The sequence below is a fragment of the Haemorhous mexicanus genome, chromosome 2 (assembly GCF_027477595.1).
Source record: "Haemorhous mexicanus isolate bHaeMex1 chromosome 2, bHaeMex1.pri, whole genome shotgun sequence".
Lineage (NCBI taxonomy): Eukaryota > Metazoa > Chordata > Aves > Passeriformes > Fringillidae > Haemorhous > Haemorhous mexicanus.
Genome location: NC_082342.1, coordinates 35,106,325 through 35,123,705, shown reverse-complemented (window position 1 = coordinate 35,123,705; position 17,381 = coordinate 35,106,325). Strand labels below are relative to the sequence as shown.

The 17,381-nt window shown below is 44.6% G+C and overlaps 1 protein-coding gene across 1 annotated transcript; it reads right to left on the bottom strand.

Annotated features, from left to right (window-relative positions):
* Positions 1–171: 171 nt before the first annotated feature.
* On the bottom strand, positions 172–17,142 carry USP35 (ubiquitin specific peptidase 35). The gene is made up of 10 exons (XM_059838441.1): positions 16,452–17,142; positions 15,182–15,317; positions 11,280–11,409; positions 9,768–9,869; positions 7,751–7,909; positions 6,779–6,972; positions 6,564–6,657; positions 4,904–5,010; positions 2,914–4,129; positions 172–1,734 (listed from the first exon to the last, which is right to left on the bottom strand). The coding sequence occupies exons 1-10, from the start codon at positions 17,131–17,133 to the stop codon at positions 1,564–1,566; spliced, it is 2,991 nt and encodes a 996-aa protein (XP_059694424.1). The 5' UTR covers positions 17,134–17,142; the 3' UTR covers positions 172–1,563.
* Between the last annotated feature and the right edge of the window lie 239 nt (positions 17,143–17,381).

The window sequence follows — 17,381 nt, the reverse complement described above, 5'->3', positions numbered from 1 at the left end:
ACAGCTCTGCACTATTGTTCCCATTCCACCTCTGTCTGATCCCCTCTTCCAAGCTACCACTCTGCAGGACTGTCCCGTGTCCTTGAGGATGGATGCCTCACTTCCCCATCTCTTTTTTGACCCATCAGCCCAATATTTATGAGTACTGCAATAAGACACTAAGTCTGTATGTTGAATTAATTTCCTTTATTTATATATAGGAAAGACAATAAAAGAATATGATAGTCTACACCAGATATTTGACCCCAAGTATCCTCTCCAGCAGACTTTCTGCTCAGATTATCCATAGCAATGTCTGTGCTTTGCCTTTTCTTCCACACTTCTACCCCGATACGCCATGATCAGGATTGGGCCTTGCACTTAGGACCTAAGGCACAAGACTCTGCCACTTGAGCCAGAGAAATCTCTACTACAGGTGTGAGGGAGGAGCAGGCAGGGCAAAACAGCTGGGAAGGGACATGGGAGGGAGCTGTGGTCCTGTAGATGTGCTGCCTGGGGCCTGAGCTGGCCATCTGCCATCAAATCAGCCCCTGTCCCATTACTGATTTATATAATACGTTGGTTTACATAGAATATATACTGATATTGGATTGCTATAACATACCTGGTTGGGATACTCACCTTGCAAATCAGCATTTAAAAAAAAAAGATCATGATTTTAGGGGGGCTCTGTCATCTGCTGCTCAGTTCAGTGTATCCCAAGGGAAAACCCAAATTTTAAAGGGCAGATCCAGCCCAGAAAGCCATCAAATGACAGCAGCAGAAGGAGACTAATGGAGTCCTAAAGACACATCTGGAAAAAGAGCGGTGTGTCTTGGCCTGCTGTACACACTAAAAGCATCCAGAAGTCATCAGTAACACAGTGGGTCCTCACTGGAGCCCAGAAACCCCTACTGCATCAGGTCAGTCTCTCTTGGCTGGAGGGGTTTGTGCCCCTCAGTCTCTTTTGGATGTCTTGCAATAAACAAAGCAATAAAAAAGCATTAACTCCCTCTTGTTGACCTGACACTGCTTGTCTTACAAGCTCACTGCCTCACAGCCAGCACTACTACATTTTGGCATTTTCCAGACTTTTTCCACCTTTGGGGTTTTTCATGGTGTGTTCCCAAACCACATTAAAAAGAAACATAACAACTGAGCAGAGGTCACCCCAGAACCAACTCAGTGCCATGGGAAGGGCTGCAGACAGGATGTACGTGGGACATGTCCATCCCTGGGGCCCTGCTGGGCCTGTCTTCCTCCCCATGCCTGTCCCTGTCACCTCCCCGAGCTGGTGGCATGGCTCACAGCAGGCAAGACATGGCTATGATGAAGCAAAAGGGCACTTCTCCGAGCTGTTGGCAGCTGCTCATTAAGCGTTAGCTTAGGTATATTAAGGCATGAAGACCAAGTGCATAGGAAGCAGCGAGACCCTCCAGGCGCCTCCAAATCAGCCCCTGAGACCTTTTCCATTGAAATGTTTCTCAAATCCTCCAAGATGCTCACTGTTATCAGGGTGAGGAAGAGGAGCTTCTGGCTTTGGGCTGGCCCCATGGACACTGCCCATCTGGTTCAAGCTGTTGGCTAAAAGACGAGTCCGTGGAAGGAGCCGGATCTGCCCCCACCCGCTGCTGGGCTGCAGCCCCCCGATGAGCTGTCATCATCCTTGTCCCTGTCCAAGTCTCTCCACCACAGCGGGGATTTCGGCAAGGCAGAAATATAGGCGGCTCTGTTCCTCGCTTCTTTTTCCTGCTCCTGGGAGAAGGAAAGGGGGGAAAATAGCACAAGGATATCAGCAGATAAAAGACTCAAGTGGGGGGATACTCCCACCATCCCTGAGGAGCCAAGGGCCTGTAAGGTATCCCCTGGGACCTTCCTTCAAATTAAAGTGGGGTGTGAAGGCCATGTGCTCTAGAGCTCAGCAGGAGGGATGCAGCAGAACACTGCAGCTCTTCAGTGATCAAACCCAGCCCTCCCGGGTCACCTATGGGAGAGGAGGGACAGCCCCAAATCACCCCACATGCAGGTCATGTCATATGAGACACTGTTCTGTGAAAAGCACTGAACTCCATCAGCTGAATGAAATCTGTTCTAGTTTGTATTCCCAGTTCACCCATCTGCCCAGGCAAGCTGTGGATGCCCCATCCCTGGAAGTGCTCAAGGCCAGGTTGGATGGGGTTTTGAGCAACCAGGTCTAGCAGAAAGGGTCCTTGCCCGTGGCAGAGGGGTTGGAACTGGAGGGTCTGTAAGTCCCTTCCAACACAAACTATTCTATGATTCTGTGATAAGAAGAGAAAAGGGGGAAAAAAAGACTTTGCTTGCAATGGTTCAGGTGAACATCAGAGGTGGTAGGAAGGAACAGCTAGTTACCAGTGAGTGAAGGTGGGAAGGAGAGGAAAGGGTAGAATGAAAGGAACAAATATTTTACAATGAAGGTGGTGAGGCACTGGCACAGATTTCCCAGAGAGGCAGTAGATGCTCCACCCCTGGGAACATTCAAGGTCAGGTCACATGGCGGGGGCCCTAAACATCTGAGTTCAAGATGTCCCTGCTCATCTTGCAGGGGAGGTGGACTAAATAGCCTTTAAAGGTCCCTCCCAATCCAAAATATTCCATCATCCTCTCTTTCCCAGGCACTTCAAAGGAAAATTCAGGCTGAACTTCCAGGAGCAGAAAATAGCAAATCAACCAACCCCAAGCACAGCCACAAGGTGTCTTGTACCAATCTCAGTGCCCAGTTTCATCAAGAAGCTATAGCATGTTTATATCTGGGTGCCAAAAACGAAAAGAGATTTGGCTTCAGGGACTGGGTAGGTATCTCCAGGATCTTAACCACAGGACAGGATCCCACTGCTGCCTGGATTTGTAGGAACGTGGCCCATGAGTCAGACAGCTGTAGGACCGCATCCTGCTGCACACAGCAGGGAGAGTTACCTGCAAGAAGAGGATGTTATCTTTGGAAATGGCTTCCATCAAGTCCTTGTGGAGGGATGGTTCTCCATGCAGGCGGCCGGCCTCAGCCAGAGCCTCGTGCAGCAGGCAGCTCTGCCGCTCCGGCCACTGCCGGTAGAAGAGGACATAGGCAGTGTCCTTGGGGAAGAACGAGGTGACGTTGCTGACCGATTCAAAGGAGGAGAAGGAGACTCTGGTGTCATTGAAGAGGTACCACTGGATTTCAAAGTCCAACTGTTTGTCAGAGGCTGGTTTTAGCACCCCATCCCGGGGCTGCCCGTGGGGGATGGTGTCACTGCACTCCCTGGAGTAGCAGTAGTAGTGGCCACTCTCAGAGGAGATGCCTGAATGCACCACCACGCTGCAGAGGTCATACACGACAGTCATGAAGCCACTCCCTGGGACAGCACCGTCCTTCCCATGCTGGCAAACCTCTTCAGTTTCCTCTGGAGCAACAAGGATGGGTAGCTTAAGCACCACAGGGATGGAGACATTGTCCAAGATCTTCTTCCTCTTCATAGTCCGTGGGTCGAAGGAAAACCGCAACAGTGTGAGGATGAGGTAGTGTGGGCCTTCTGTCAGCTCTGCCACCTTCTCAGCATCCTGCAAGGATGCACATTTCTCACAGTGGTATTTATTCTCTGCTGTCAGTCTCTCTGGGGATAGAAAATAGTTGATTAAATCTGGGACAGATCTGGAGTCCTTGGGAGCACGTGCCTGCTCCCCGGAAGTTGAGAGAGGGTCTTTGGCTGCATCCACCCCAACATCATTGCCATGTATGGGATTTGCTGCTTCTCCTCGTTCCTGGAAACCTAATGTTTCCACTGACACTGATGGGGTTGCATGGTCACTGGCCATGGGGGCCTTCCTCTGGATCCAGGGAGAGCCCATAAACTGGCCTGCATTTTCTGGAGGCTCAATGAACTGTGGGCCAATTTTTTCCACTGGTAGAATAGACGTGCTCCCACGCACATTCCTGTCTGATGGAGGAAAAGCCAGGGACAGGTCTGTGAAGACTTCTTCTCGGGAGGAAACATTCAGGCACTTCAAGCAGCGGATCTTTGTCATCATTTTACCCCCAAACATCTTCTCAATCAATGTCTTGTTTAAGTAATGATGCTCCACTGCCTGAGACGTCAAGCTGGATTCCTTGAGTTTCTGGCAGATCCTTTTTCCAGTTTTTTCCTCTTCATGCAATCTTTGGCAGGGGAGAAAAAGGCTGTGTTATGCATCAATACAACACCAAGAGGTAGTTTCTAAAATAGGGCTCCTGTTCTTCACTGCAAGTAGTTAATCCCAGTTAACCTGCCTGTACCCAGGGGTCTGATGCTGTGGGAAAAAGGTGGGAAGGAATCTGACAGGATTTGGGAACCTGAAGTCTTCATGTACTGATCACATACTTCTAGAGGGATCATTGGGACACAAGAGATTTGATATTTCTAGGTAAAGGCAAAACTCAACATTTTACAGAGTAGGCTGAGTGGCTTGTCAGGTGAATCTCTAAGGTTGGTACAATTTTAGATTAGATATCAGGAAAAATCTCTTCACTGAAAGGGTGAAGGGCAGTCAGACATTGGAACAGACTGACCAAGGAAGTAGTGAAATCACTATTCCTAGAAGAGTTAAAAATGTGTAGAGGTGACATTTAGGGACATGATTTAGTGGTGGACTTGTTAATGGTTGGAATCAATGATCATAGGGGTCTTTTCCAACCTTAATGACTCTGTAATTCTATGAATTCCTTGTGTCCTCAGAGCAAAGGCAGAAATTTTCAAGTTGAACTAAGTTCTGACCTTACTCCCAAACAGAATTTCATTTCAGACCAGTCTCACTATTCCAACCCTCCACTCTCCCAGCTCCTCTGGGTCTCAGCCACGTGCCCTGTTTGCATGTAGGTTAGCACTAAACACTATATTGGGGTTTAGGGACACTGCTGTCACCAGGCTCCAAGATCACAGCGCTCGTCACGTACCGGTCCAGCAAATATTTGAGGTACTCTGAGCAGTCCTGCTGAGCTCCAGGGGTGAACCAGGGTGGCCAGGAGGCAGAGAGGAAGCTCTCAGGGGAGATAGCAGGTCGCTGGCAGCAACACAGAAGAAATGCATTTAATCCTAGCCATTTTTCCTCAGTTCCCAAAGGGAGATGGAGAGAAGAGTGGTTTTTGGTTGGTTCACTGGGAGCACAGTGTTCTGTGCCTGATAAGGTCCCTTTTTTCCCCCTACAAAGGCTAATCCCAGTGCACAGGAAGATTTTCTTGAATTGCTGCAAGCCAGGATGGTAAGGATGAATTTCAGACATTATTTTACGTATACTTCTATAAAATAAACATATAGATATGTGTTTATCACTCAGTTTTAAAATGGTTTATTGGCCTGATCCAGATAATTCTACTTAATTCAGCCTGAATTTAATTTGCTGTTCCATTTAATTTGATCAGGATCTCTCTCACCAAATCCTTTCATAAAAAAAACCAAAAAACCAAACCAAACCAAAACAACAACAATAACAACAACAAAAGTAAACAAAAACCCACTAAACTTGCACCCAACATTCTGATCACTGCAGGCAGGTAATCTGTTACCAGATAATGTAACTGCTGTCATTAGGAAACAGATATTTAATTAACATGGAAAAAGACCCATCTTTAGCAGAAAAGTAACTTCAAGAACAACTCAAAGAAGAAAAACAACTAAAAGGAAATAAACAGGAAACTATAACCATCAGTTACACAACATGCTTCTGTACTTGCTCATCACAGAACACAGGCACCCTAACCTGCAATCAAAACCTAGACTCTTCTATTACCAAATATTAAATTTAACAGGATGTCTATATTTCCCCCTCAGGTAATCTGTAGTGACATTATACCACAATGCTACCAGCCAGCTATGCCAGTCAAGGCTTGGGAAATGAAGAAGCCTGGATGACTTGCTACCCAGCAAGGGAAAATTCACTGACTTTCCAAAATCTTTCTAGGGACAGGAAGATATATTTTCAAGAGAGGAATTAGATATGACCTAGCTGTATCTCCAGGAGTCACTCCATTAAATTTCACATTTGTCATGGGAATATTTACATTTAGTTTAAGGGTGTTATTTTTATTTTACTTTCCCTCACATAGAGAGGATTCAGCAATCTGGAATCTAAGGGGATTTTTATAATTATGCTTTTAACAAAACCACTTTAAAGTAATTTTCAGCAATTGTGCACTAGTGCTTTGCTGGGCAGCAGTGGGACAAGCAAGCTGATCCAGTCTTCTCCCTTGCTGCACAGCAAGAAACAAAGCCTCTGCTTCACATCAACAGGCTTCTCAGCTGACCACAGATGTAAACTATTACCTAATGGGCTTCATTGTCAAACCATTAGCTATGACATCAGGCCAGCCCAAGAAGACCACAAGTTAAAGACAGGCAGTCTGGTGAGAACATAGCCCACTTTCATGGGTGATAGGAGTTTCCCTCCACCTCTCCCAAAATTAGCCTCCTTCATATAAACAAAATTTGTCCCATTACAAAAACCCACCAAGATCCACAGCTCCTTATCAGCACATTAGAGCCAGCAGGAAGCAACTTGGAGACGAGCCTTTCCGCAGCCGACAGTCCAAACAAATAACTAAAACATGAAATAATTACCTGACTGTGCTCCAAAAATGCAAAGAGCCACTGGAGCTTTGTCATCAGGGGCTGGGAGTTGCCCTCAGTTAAATTCAGCACTGAATGCCGAAAGCTGTGAAAGAAAAGCAGAGATGCAATCTGTGAGATGGAAAATCAGTGTGGGACATGCAAGGCTGGAGTGACAAGCAACCCCTGGAGCAGCCTTGAATGGGAGCAAGAGAGGAAAAACTCACTCTGAAGCCATGAAAAGAGACTGTATGATGCTGTTCATGTAGCAAGTGTTTCCCAAGTTAATTAACCCAATCTTTCCCGTCTCTGATTTAGATGCCAGGCGTGGGTAGAAGCAGGCCAGCTCGTTCTTCTGAGAGGTCCAAGCATTTTGTCCCAAGAGGTGTTTAATCCGGTCTTCATTTGGAATCGGGAGAGCCTTGGAAAGAGAGATGTGTGTTACAAATCATTATCTATCCTCATAAAGGGAAGCTGAGGGACAGGCACCAATCTTTTCTCTCTGGTCACTAGTGACAGGGCACAAGAAAACAGCATGAAGTTGTGCCAGAGAGATTTAGGCTGGATATTAGGAAAAGTGTCCAGCATGGGGTGGCTGGACACTGGAACAGGTTTCCCAGGGAAGTTGTCATGGCACCAAGCCAAGAAGCATTTGGACAATGCTCTCAGGCACCTGGTGTGATCCGTGTCCTGTGCAGGGTCAGGAGTTGAACTCGATGACCCTCGTGGGTCCCTTCCAACTCAGGGTATTCTATGATCCATGACTGATGTTTTCCCATGAGGAATTACTAATGAGCAACTACAAAACTTCTCTGCTAGAGGCATTCAGGCAACTAATTTTCCTGCTCTTCACATGATCCTGCCTCCATGCATAGAAGAGTTTATTTGTTTGTATTAATCCTTTAGAGGCATTTCAGAATAAAGTTATAGCTAAAACCTACAGGCACCATAAGGACTTCTGCAGGCCCACCAAGTTACTTAGAGAAGTAACTTCCTTCCACTTGCCTACACAGGGCTCAAATTCAGAATTTTAATCCTGTTTCTTCTATCACCATCTGAGGTGTTGAGGTCAGGACATCCCTGCCAGTGAGGGATGAGGTCAGGACATCCCTATGAGACAGTTCCTCTATTCTAGCAACTGACAAAGATGCCATTTCCATGTGGAAAGCAGTAAAATGACTGAGAAGGGCATGACTCACTTTAACTGCTTCTAGGACTGGTTCATAGAGGTCTGGGAATCCTGAGAAGCGAAAGAACATGCAGTGGATGAGCTCGGCCAGTTGCTCCAGGGAGCTGGTTGCAGAATTGGAGTCCTCCTTCTTCAAAGAGGCCACCAGCCTGGGGATGTGAGGGAGTAGCTGGAAAAGAAAAAATCACTACAACAATTACTCCACGTTATTCACAGAATGTTAATACATTTAAGGGAATGAAATCCACCTGCAAGCAGAAAAGACAGTGAACAGGAGTTGACTTCAGTGCCACTCTAGACTTCACCTTTCATCCTTTGAACTCAACAGCAACTCTCTTGTTGATTTTGGCAACCTTGGAGGGTTTTCTGTTGCATGACACCTGCAGGTTTGTGATGCTGCTTTGCTGAGCTGCAATTGCCATTCTTTAGTCTCCCCTAAATCCCACACCCACGGTGGAAAGGATATGCTGACTGCTAGGTGCAGGGATTCAAACCTGCAAGGTAGGTAGATGGGATTAGCCTAAAAGAAATGTTGTCTGCTGTGCTCTATACTATTTTATACAGAATACACTGAACTAGAATTGGTATGGTGGGATGGGTGGCAACAGGCATATAAACAGCACACTCTTTATTTTGCTTTCATCTCAAAAACGTAAAAATGCACGAGCAGATGCAAATGCAAATGATCCATTGCTCACGGGCACCCTCTGCTGACCCTGCAGCTGCACACAGAATTAACAACCGATTTCCAGCCCTGCAGATGTGCTAGAGTGACCCAGGCACTTACATAACCTTTTTCATATTTATATTTTAAGTTATTTTTAGCCCAATGTAATCCTGGAGAAAAATATCAGGACCCCAGTCCAGCCATTTCCAGGTCCTCTCTTCCTTGCTTGGTCTTCTTCTCCTCTTTTTCTTTCCCTTCAAAATGTGATTTTAACTATTTCCATTCCAACAAGAAAGGTTTTTGGGGAAGATGAATTGCAGCACCTTTTTGTACACCAGAATTTTGCCAAGCTGTGATGTGAACAACTCTCAAAACCCTTCCAAAGTGCCAGGGCAAACACAAAAAGACATGGTTAGGCCCTGTTGGGTTTTGGGTTTTTTAAATAAAGGAAGAAATTTATGCTTATGGGCTACAGTTGGAAACTTCAAGCCAAGAGCAACTCACAGGTTTTGGAGTGTTTCAAAACTTGATGTCCAACTGAAGACAACATGTTGGAATGACTATTTTTAGCAACCAAAGAGTTTCTCAAGAAATTCAGGTTCCTTCAAAGTATCTCCAGCTGAGGAATGAAAAAGCATCAGTTGAAAATGTTGGCTAGCTTTGCTTTTTTCTAGCCTTATCTGTTTATTCTGTGTACTTCAGGTGAAAAGCCAAATACAAGGGCTTTAACCAGAAAGTACAAAATCAAACATTAATAGGAGTAATTTTTCATCACTGCTTTTATCAGTTCAATCACTACAAGCATGCTTTTGCCTTCGGCCTCACTTTTTTAATTCAGCATTCCAGAGGCAACACCAGCAGGAAGCAGAGCTGTGCCTTAGTGCCAACAGCAAAATAAACTATAAAATATCACTGTGGAAATGAAAAGTGGGTATTCAAATGTTGCCAAAATTTGTTTTTGCTTTGAACAGAGAATTTGTATAGTGAAGTGTTCTGATCCAGTCTTCTGGTCTTGATGCACTGATGTTGTTCAAACCTTTCAAAGATGACCCACCACTAAAAGAAATGGGTGCCATATGTTGGTGACAATTTAAAGTCACACATGGGATGGGGCCCACGGAGTCCAACAGACAGTAAGACATCCACTTAGGAAAAGCAAGGGCTGTTTAATAATGTATTCCCTGCCCTCCACAGTGAGGGCCCTCTGAGATGTTCTCAATGCAAAAGCTCCACCAAATGCACTCCAAAGCCACCGTGGCAACATCTGCCACACCTTAGGTGCCCCCCCCCATCCCTGCTGCCCCACAGCAGGGTTACACTCAGGACAATGGCCTCATACAAGTGCCAGACTCAGCCTTACCAAGTGAAATGCCTCGTGGGAGTGCTGGAAGCTCAGCAGCATGTACTGCAGGACAGACAAAGCCCCCTCCCTCACAATGGGGTACAGCAGCTTGGAGAAGACCTGGTGGAGGAGAAAAAAAGCAAATGAGAAGGCAGGATGGCACTCAACCCGCAGGAGAAGGGAACAGCAGAAAACAGAGGCACTGGGCATCTAGCATGGCTGCTGGTCTCTTCCTACTCCATGCTGGATGTTGAAGCAAGCAGTCTGTAACTAGGTCTCCAGAGTCATCTCCTGTCCTGAGCATTGGCTCAGGGCACCCTTAAAAATACTGTGTGGGTTATCCTCACCCTTTCAGCCTTGTGTAATGCCTCTATGACAGTGCTGCATCTCCATATCTCCTCATGAAAAAAATGCTAGATTTTCTAGAACATGCCTCTTAATTTATTCAGATATTTGGAACTTTATCACTAACCTTTCAAAGAGATAAAAAGCAAGTATCTTTTTCAAAGGCTACATAATTATATTTATTCTACTTTACAAAAAATACCACTATTTTTGCAATTCCTTCTGCTGTTGTCAGATCATAATTTCTGAGGGTTTCCAAAATTCACATGTTATTTTATGGGCTGTGTCCCTTTCCTATGTATTAATAATGAAAGGAAAGAAAGAAAAGCCAGAGATGCTTGGCTACTGTCCCACTGCTCAATGCACTTGAGGGATCACAAAGACAAATGCAGTTATTGATAATGTTCCAGTACTGATAATTATAGAATCACAGTATGATTTAGGTGAGTAAATACCTCTAATATCATTGAGTCCAGCTTTAACCCAGCACTGCCTAGCCCACCATTAAGCCATGTCCCTAAGAACATAGTCTTAGTAGCTTCTATGATGACTTCTGGTGGCTCAAAAAGGTGTTATCCCCATTAATTGAAGGAGGGAAGAGTAGGACCACAACATGGAAAAAGTTCGGAAATACTGACCAGTTTCAGTGCTTGATCACAGTTTTCAGGGAGAGCAAGCACTCACTGCTGAAACAGGTGATGGCAATGGCAGCAGGGGCTTTATACACTAATAAACTTTCTACACTAATAAAGGAACCAAGCCAGGGCACAGGCTTTAGAGCTGACCTGTGTCTGTGTAGGCTATTAATACACTCACTGATAAGTATTTTACCTGTGCCAGCAATGACTCAGGCATGGTCAAATGAGAGGATGTCACATTCCCAAAAGCAAGTTTTACAAGAGCTTCATAGTTTGGGAAGAAAAGTGTTTGACTGGTTTGAAAATTCTTGGCTACTTTATTTCCTTTAAGATATCAGTACCTCTGCAGACCACAACATGCAGAATCCCAGGTTGTTCTGGAGAACATAATTTCTAGCAGCAAAATCAGTATCCCTCGGGACAGCAAACTCTTTTTTCTCTATACATCTCATCTTGTCATTTGAAAGGCAAGGTGATATTTCAGGTGCAAGATGGTATTTCTGTGGATTTCTGTGGTTCACATTCACATTTAAATGAGCCAACTGACCTTTTCTATTTTCGAAAGAGTGACTTCAATCAAGATGCTGAACTTTTTCACTGCAGCCAAACCCTTCAGCAGAGCAATGATCCACTTGTCTATGTTCTTTCCCAGGGGCCAGGACACCCAGTCAATCATCCTGAAATGAAACACAAACTCTTAAATAAATTTAATTCACATACTGTAAAAGTCAAGCTACACTCTGGGTCAAACCTCCTCCAAACTGGTGTCCAGTCACTGGGATGAGACAGGCTCTGCACAAGGCATTTCACATGTCATTCAAAGCACAACAGAGCCTGAAGCAGAAATACCCTAATGTCACCATCACGCTGTGGTTCATCAGAGGATCAGGACCAAGTCCATTGAGTAAAGTAGGGATTTTTTCCAAAAATTTCAGTCTAGTTGAATTCAAGTTTTTAAAACTGGTGCTGTGCTCTATATACTACTCACATGAGGGCTTGACTGAGGTCTCTGCATTGTCACCATTAGAAAACAAATGACACTGGTTTGATCTCTGCATTGTGACTGGTAAGGAAAAAACATTCAGATTCATATATTTTAGTTCTCTGTGTGGGAAACATTGATTTCCAAAAACATATTAAAAAAGCTCCACCCAGAAAGTCCAATGGAAGCCGATTATTCCTGAATGTCACAGGTAAAAAATTTCATTTCTAGCCATTTAACCAACATGTTGTCAAGTTTCTGCAAGAAATAAGTGCTTTACAGAAGTTTCTTGTAAAGCAAAAACCTAAGACTAAGTGATGACATATTGTTTCTGTCAAAATGTAAGTAAGTAAGTAAATAAGTAAGACTTGGGATCTCCAAGTATCCGGCTTTGCTGGCCATTTCAGTACCTTTGATTTGAAGATACCCCAAACCTTCAGGCTACACCTCAATTCAGCTACCCAACGCAGTCAGTTCCTTTTGCTTATAAATCTGTATCTTATGCAAAATAAAGGAAGGGAAGATAGATAACTAACCACCACAAGGCAAAGAGCAGGAATGAGTGAAGTTCACAGGGAACTGGAAAAATTAAAGTCTAGTCAGTAAAAAAACCTTGAAAAGCAGAATATATTGGGATGTTGAAAAATAATAAAAGTCAAGCCAAGGTGCATAATAAAGCAAATGCCAGAGAAGCTTGCACAGACATTTGCACCAGAGGAGAACAAGGAAAGCCATGCAGTCACTGTATGTGAAGATGCAAAGCTGTCAGTCATCATCAACACAAGAGGAAGATCAAGGAGTCACAAGGAAGACCCTGAGGATTAGAAATGTAGAACTGGAAGGAAATGTATTGATTCAAAAGGCATGCAAGGCACCAGAAATGGAGGCTATAGTAGCTCATCTGCTTGAAGACAACCAGGCAGATTCCAGGTGACTACAAGTTCCCAGTGTAACAGCAGCCATGGAAAGGACCATCACCATCTGTGGGGCAGAGGGAAAGGTGTTCTCATAGGAAAACAATGACACCTCAGGTTGTGGTCAGGCTGCCATGGTGGACGTGGTGCACAAACACCACCATCTGTGCCCAAGACCAATGAACTGCGTGGAAGAAACCTGTTTAGGTGGTAGGGGAAATGAAGAACACTTCCTGCAAGAAAAGCTAAAAATAACCTGGCTTGTTTAGCACAGCCATGAGAAAAAGCAGAGATGGGAAAGGACTGCTCTTCCTGCACATATTGAAGGAATAAACACCAGGGAGGCAAAAGATATTTCAGCAATTTCTGTTGGCATGAGATCAAATGAACTGTAAGATGGCTAGAAATACACATAGACTGGCTGTTAGAAGAGAGATTTGACCCATTAAAGCAATCCAGTGGTGGAAGAGCTGTGAAAGAACAGCAGTGGGAATATAGTCCTGCTTTGAGGAGCAGAGTTGAACATTCATGAAAGGGGTCTGTAATGTCAATGCTATAAAGCAGGGAGATGGATCCAGAGATTCAAAGGTCTTTTTTCTCCCTATCTTCTTTAAAGAGGCCTAAAATAGCCTTATTTGGTTGAAGCTATACTTTGCTAGCACTGGTAGCTAAGTTACAGTGCTGCCTGAGTTGCTACAATAGGAAGAAATTACATTTTAAATTCACATTGCAGGATCCACAAATATTTTAGTAGTGATGACCCTAATTTGACAGAGGAGTCATTGATTTGGTCTGCTAAACTTTTAAAAGATCTCGAGAGGTAGCGAGTGCCTGCATAGCTGTGTGACAGCAGATGCCTTCTGCATCCAGACCTGGGCTCCTTGGAACAGATACATCCCCAGGGGGAAAAAAATAAAACCCAAATCAGTGAGTATGTCTGACATCACAGATGCGCAATAATAGAGTTTATCTAAAAATAGACAAACTCTGTAAAAGAGCTTGTGGTGTACACTTATGCCAGCAGGTGACAGCCTTGCTTTTTCTACCACCAGTTATTCTTTACAGGCTTGACCAGAAGCTCTACATAAGTCCAGTTTATTCCCCTGCTACTCTCAAACCCAAACCAGAAAAACACTTCTGCATGCAACCAGTTTGTCAGGGATACTAGGCTAAAAGATCTTCAATTTGTACATTTTCCTTTGATTTTTCTAGGCATGGAGCACACATATCGAACAGCCTGGGGTCATGATGGTTTTGGGGCACCCATCTGCCATAAATGTGCTGCCAAAACATCAACATTTCTCCTAAGTGATGTTAATTACATTTTGTGGGCTCTGACTAATTATTTACTCCTCCTTCTGCATGACAAAGACTGTTTTAAGGAATGATGCAATTGATTTGGCAACCTCTGTATTTAGACACTGGCACTCTAAGAAGATTCATCTGGAGCTTGTAGCCACAGGTGTCCAGAAGGAGAAAAAGATGGAGAAGAGGGTTAGGAACTGAACTGATAACTTAATATTTTGTCTTGGATTGCTCTGCACTCTGGGAAAACCATGACTTTCCCTAGCAAGCCAAAGAGAAGTAACTCCTTTCTGCAAACATAAACTTCCCATCAGGAATAACGTGTTTCTGTCATGCAACCTTATTGGGAGGGACATGCAAATCCTGTAATAAGAAAAGGAAAAAAGATGCTTCCAGTGAGATCAAGTCAGAGCAGCTCCTTTGTGTTAAGTGCACACACCACTGCATGTGAATATCATCTATTTAAATGGAGTCCTCTAAGGGAAGCGTGGGTTAAAGATAGAATCATGGAATAATTTAGGCTGGAAAATACCCTTTAAGATTAGGTTGATACACCTTGATATTGGAGATACACCTAAGTAAGTGCAGAGCAAGGCACTGGAGCACAGAAGAGCTGTAGGACTTGGTCATAAGAGTGCAAAAAAGATCTGGTGATGCCAAAGAGGGCACTGGTGCTGAAAAGACCAGGTCTGGCATGTCAGATAGCCTTTCACCCACTACTCTTCATCATGCTTTGACTAGGTCTCCACTGACTTTTTCTGTCCAGCTGCAGCACACCCAGCTGACAAAGGCCAAGGTGGGACCTGGAAACAGTTGGGCATACCTCCCTCACATAAGTCTTTAGCTGTGACTGGTGGCTTAAAAATATATCCTTCTGAAGGGAGACAGAGATCATAATGAAATCCTGAAAATGAGATTTTGGGGAAGAAAAAGGCCTTAACAGCTTCAGGGGAAAAAAAAAAATCAAACTTCTTCAACATAGACGATATTGGACATCCCATAATGCAATTATTTATGAAAAAATAAACCAAATTAAGCCAAACAAATATAATAATAGTCATAATCATAATAAGAACCACTCTTTATTGTAGTTCTCTAGGACCTCAGGGCTAAAAGAAACTATACAGAACTTTTCCTTTTCCCAACACACTCCTCACCAGGCAGCGCCAGCCCAGCTGCTTGGGATAAAACCACACAGAGAATTTCTCTATACTGAGTTAAAGCTTTCACTCCCACAGCCTCTCCTACCTGCCAATGGCCATCATCATTTGCACATCAGTGATGCTGTCATCATTGGTGAGGTTTCTTATGACGCCATCCATGAGCTCCAGAGGGACAAACTGAACCACACTGGCCAAGGCATTGGAGGGCACTTCCTGTTCCTCTGCAAGACAGGGATCACACCCCAGCAATGAAGATGTTAGTCGACAGGAAAACCAGGCACACTAGGTCATTTCTTGTCCTAAAAACCAAATCATTTCTGCCCACAAAAAATAGAATCAGATTGTTTAGATTGGAAAAGCTTTCTAAGATCAAGTGCAACCCTTAACCCAGCACTGCCAAGCCCACCACTAAACCACATCCACACATTATGGAGTGGATACTGAGCTGCTGCCAATGAGCAGTGTGGAGTCCACCACTGGCTGTGCTAGGAGGATAATTCCCCAGATCCCAGTGTAGCACATAATGAAGCTGGATCTTAGCAGATGGCTATATCCCTGAAGCCATATGTAGCCCCAAGGGAGGAAGAGATTATAGGCACGTGTTTGGCCCCACTCAGGTACCAAATTTCCTCTGCTTGCTCTCTTTTTACTAAATACTGGAAATAATTGCAAAATGATGCAACTGCAATTTTGCCTGACGGGAAATGGGCCTCCTTCTAATGGATGAGGCTGTCATACTGAAAAACCCATCTCCTGTGGTCTTAGGAATAGCTAAAGCAGGAGCTCACCAGCCTTTCATGGCACTGGTACCTCCCAAAAACCTTCTGAAACCCTCCACAATAACCTAAAGGCCCCAGAAGTTGGATAAATATTGCCTGTCTCACCCTAAGATGCAACCACTCTTCAGACAGTCTGTAGGGCTTCATACCTCTAGGTCAGCGAGAAATAACTGTTCAGCATTATCCCTAGTCTCTGGTAGGGAGCAGGCTGTGGGGCACCACCAAGTCAGCCAAAAGAGAGTGGCATTTCTAAAAGCTCTCAAGTTCCACTCTAACAAGCTGCAGATAAGATGCTTTCCCTTAAGCCCAGCTGGAAAGTGCTGAGCACAAACTTGTGCTGCAAATGCTTTGATCCTGTTAACAGCTCCTGTCTGCAGACTCTGGTTTCAGGGTGATATTGTTTTCCCAGCTCAGAGCCCTGGTAACTTTTAGAGATGCTTGTCTGTTATATTTCATCTGTGGCTGCATTTCTGTAGTGGATGAAAACCCTGCAAGATGTCAAACTAATAGAGTTTGACTTCATCAGAGCCTGCATTTACATTCCCAGCCTTCTTTTAATTATTATTTTTAAATTACCTGTTGAAGAAATGATAGTGAACAGTTCTTTCAAAGAGGGCAGGATGGCTGAGGTCTGAGTTCTCCAGATCCTCTGCAGCAGACCACTCACTTTGTTCACCTGCTCCAAAAACTCCATGATCTCCTCTTCCCCCTCGGAGACACACTGGAACTGTCCGATGCACCGGACCAGCTGCTGACAGAACAAGAGCTGGTGTTTTCCCGTGGGAATGCACTGAGGATGCTGCGTTAAGAGTTTGCTGATCTTCGCACACTGCTTGGGGCCGGGCCTCTCGCAGACTTTCCGGAGCACCTCGATCCTCAATAAGCTGAAGATGCTGTTTGCTGATGGGCTTTCCAGGACAAACTGCAGTCCTAACTGGATATAATCAAGTACATAATGGCTTCTCTTCCCCAGAGGTCCATAGCCTTCCTGGAGGAGACTCAGCAGGAAGCGGACGTTGAAGAACTCCTCAAATTCCTCTGGGTGATAGCGGCCATAGACTTCCAAAACCTCTTTCCCAATCTCTCTTTTATACTTGGTGTCCCCAGTGAGATAAAGCTTGGTGGACAGCTCCAGCATGGACCAGCACTGCTCACTGTCCATGGGCTGCTTCGCCGCCTCGATGACGCGCCTCACAAGCCCTTGCTTCACGTTGTTGGGGTAAGAGGACATCACTACAGCTTCCAGTATCTTATCCATCTCTGCTCCCTGCTCCTGAAAGAGAGGGACAGAGCAGCGGGTTAGTTCAAGGAAGGTCTGCTGAGCTTTTAAGCCCAGGCTGGGGCAAGGGAGGTCAAAAAAGCAGAGCTATCTGGAACCACTCTGAAGAGGATAATTCTTATGGCTTTTTATGGAGCATTGAGAAAAGTTTGACTGAGACTAAAGCCCCCAAATGGAATGAATACACTAAGATACAGAACTTCTGATTAATCACATATTTGAGCATT

Coding starts and splice junctions, on each gene's coding strand:
- USP35 (XM_059838441.1), bottom strand. CDS start 17,133: ATGGATAAGATACTGGAAGCTGTAGTGATGTCCTCTTACCCCAACAAC. Junction 15,318..16,451: donor CACTATCATTTCTTCAACAG/GTAATTTAAAAA, acceptor CCTGTCTTGCAG/AGGAACAGGAAGTGCCCTCC. Junction 4,130..4,903: donor CTCAAATATTTGCTGGACCG/GTACGTGACGAG, acceptor CCCCTGCCAAAG/ATTGCATGAAGAGGAAAAAA.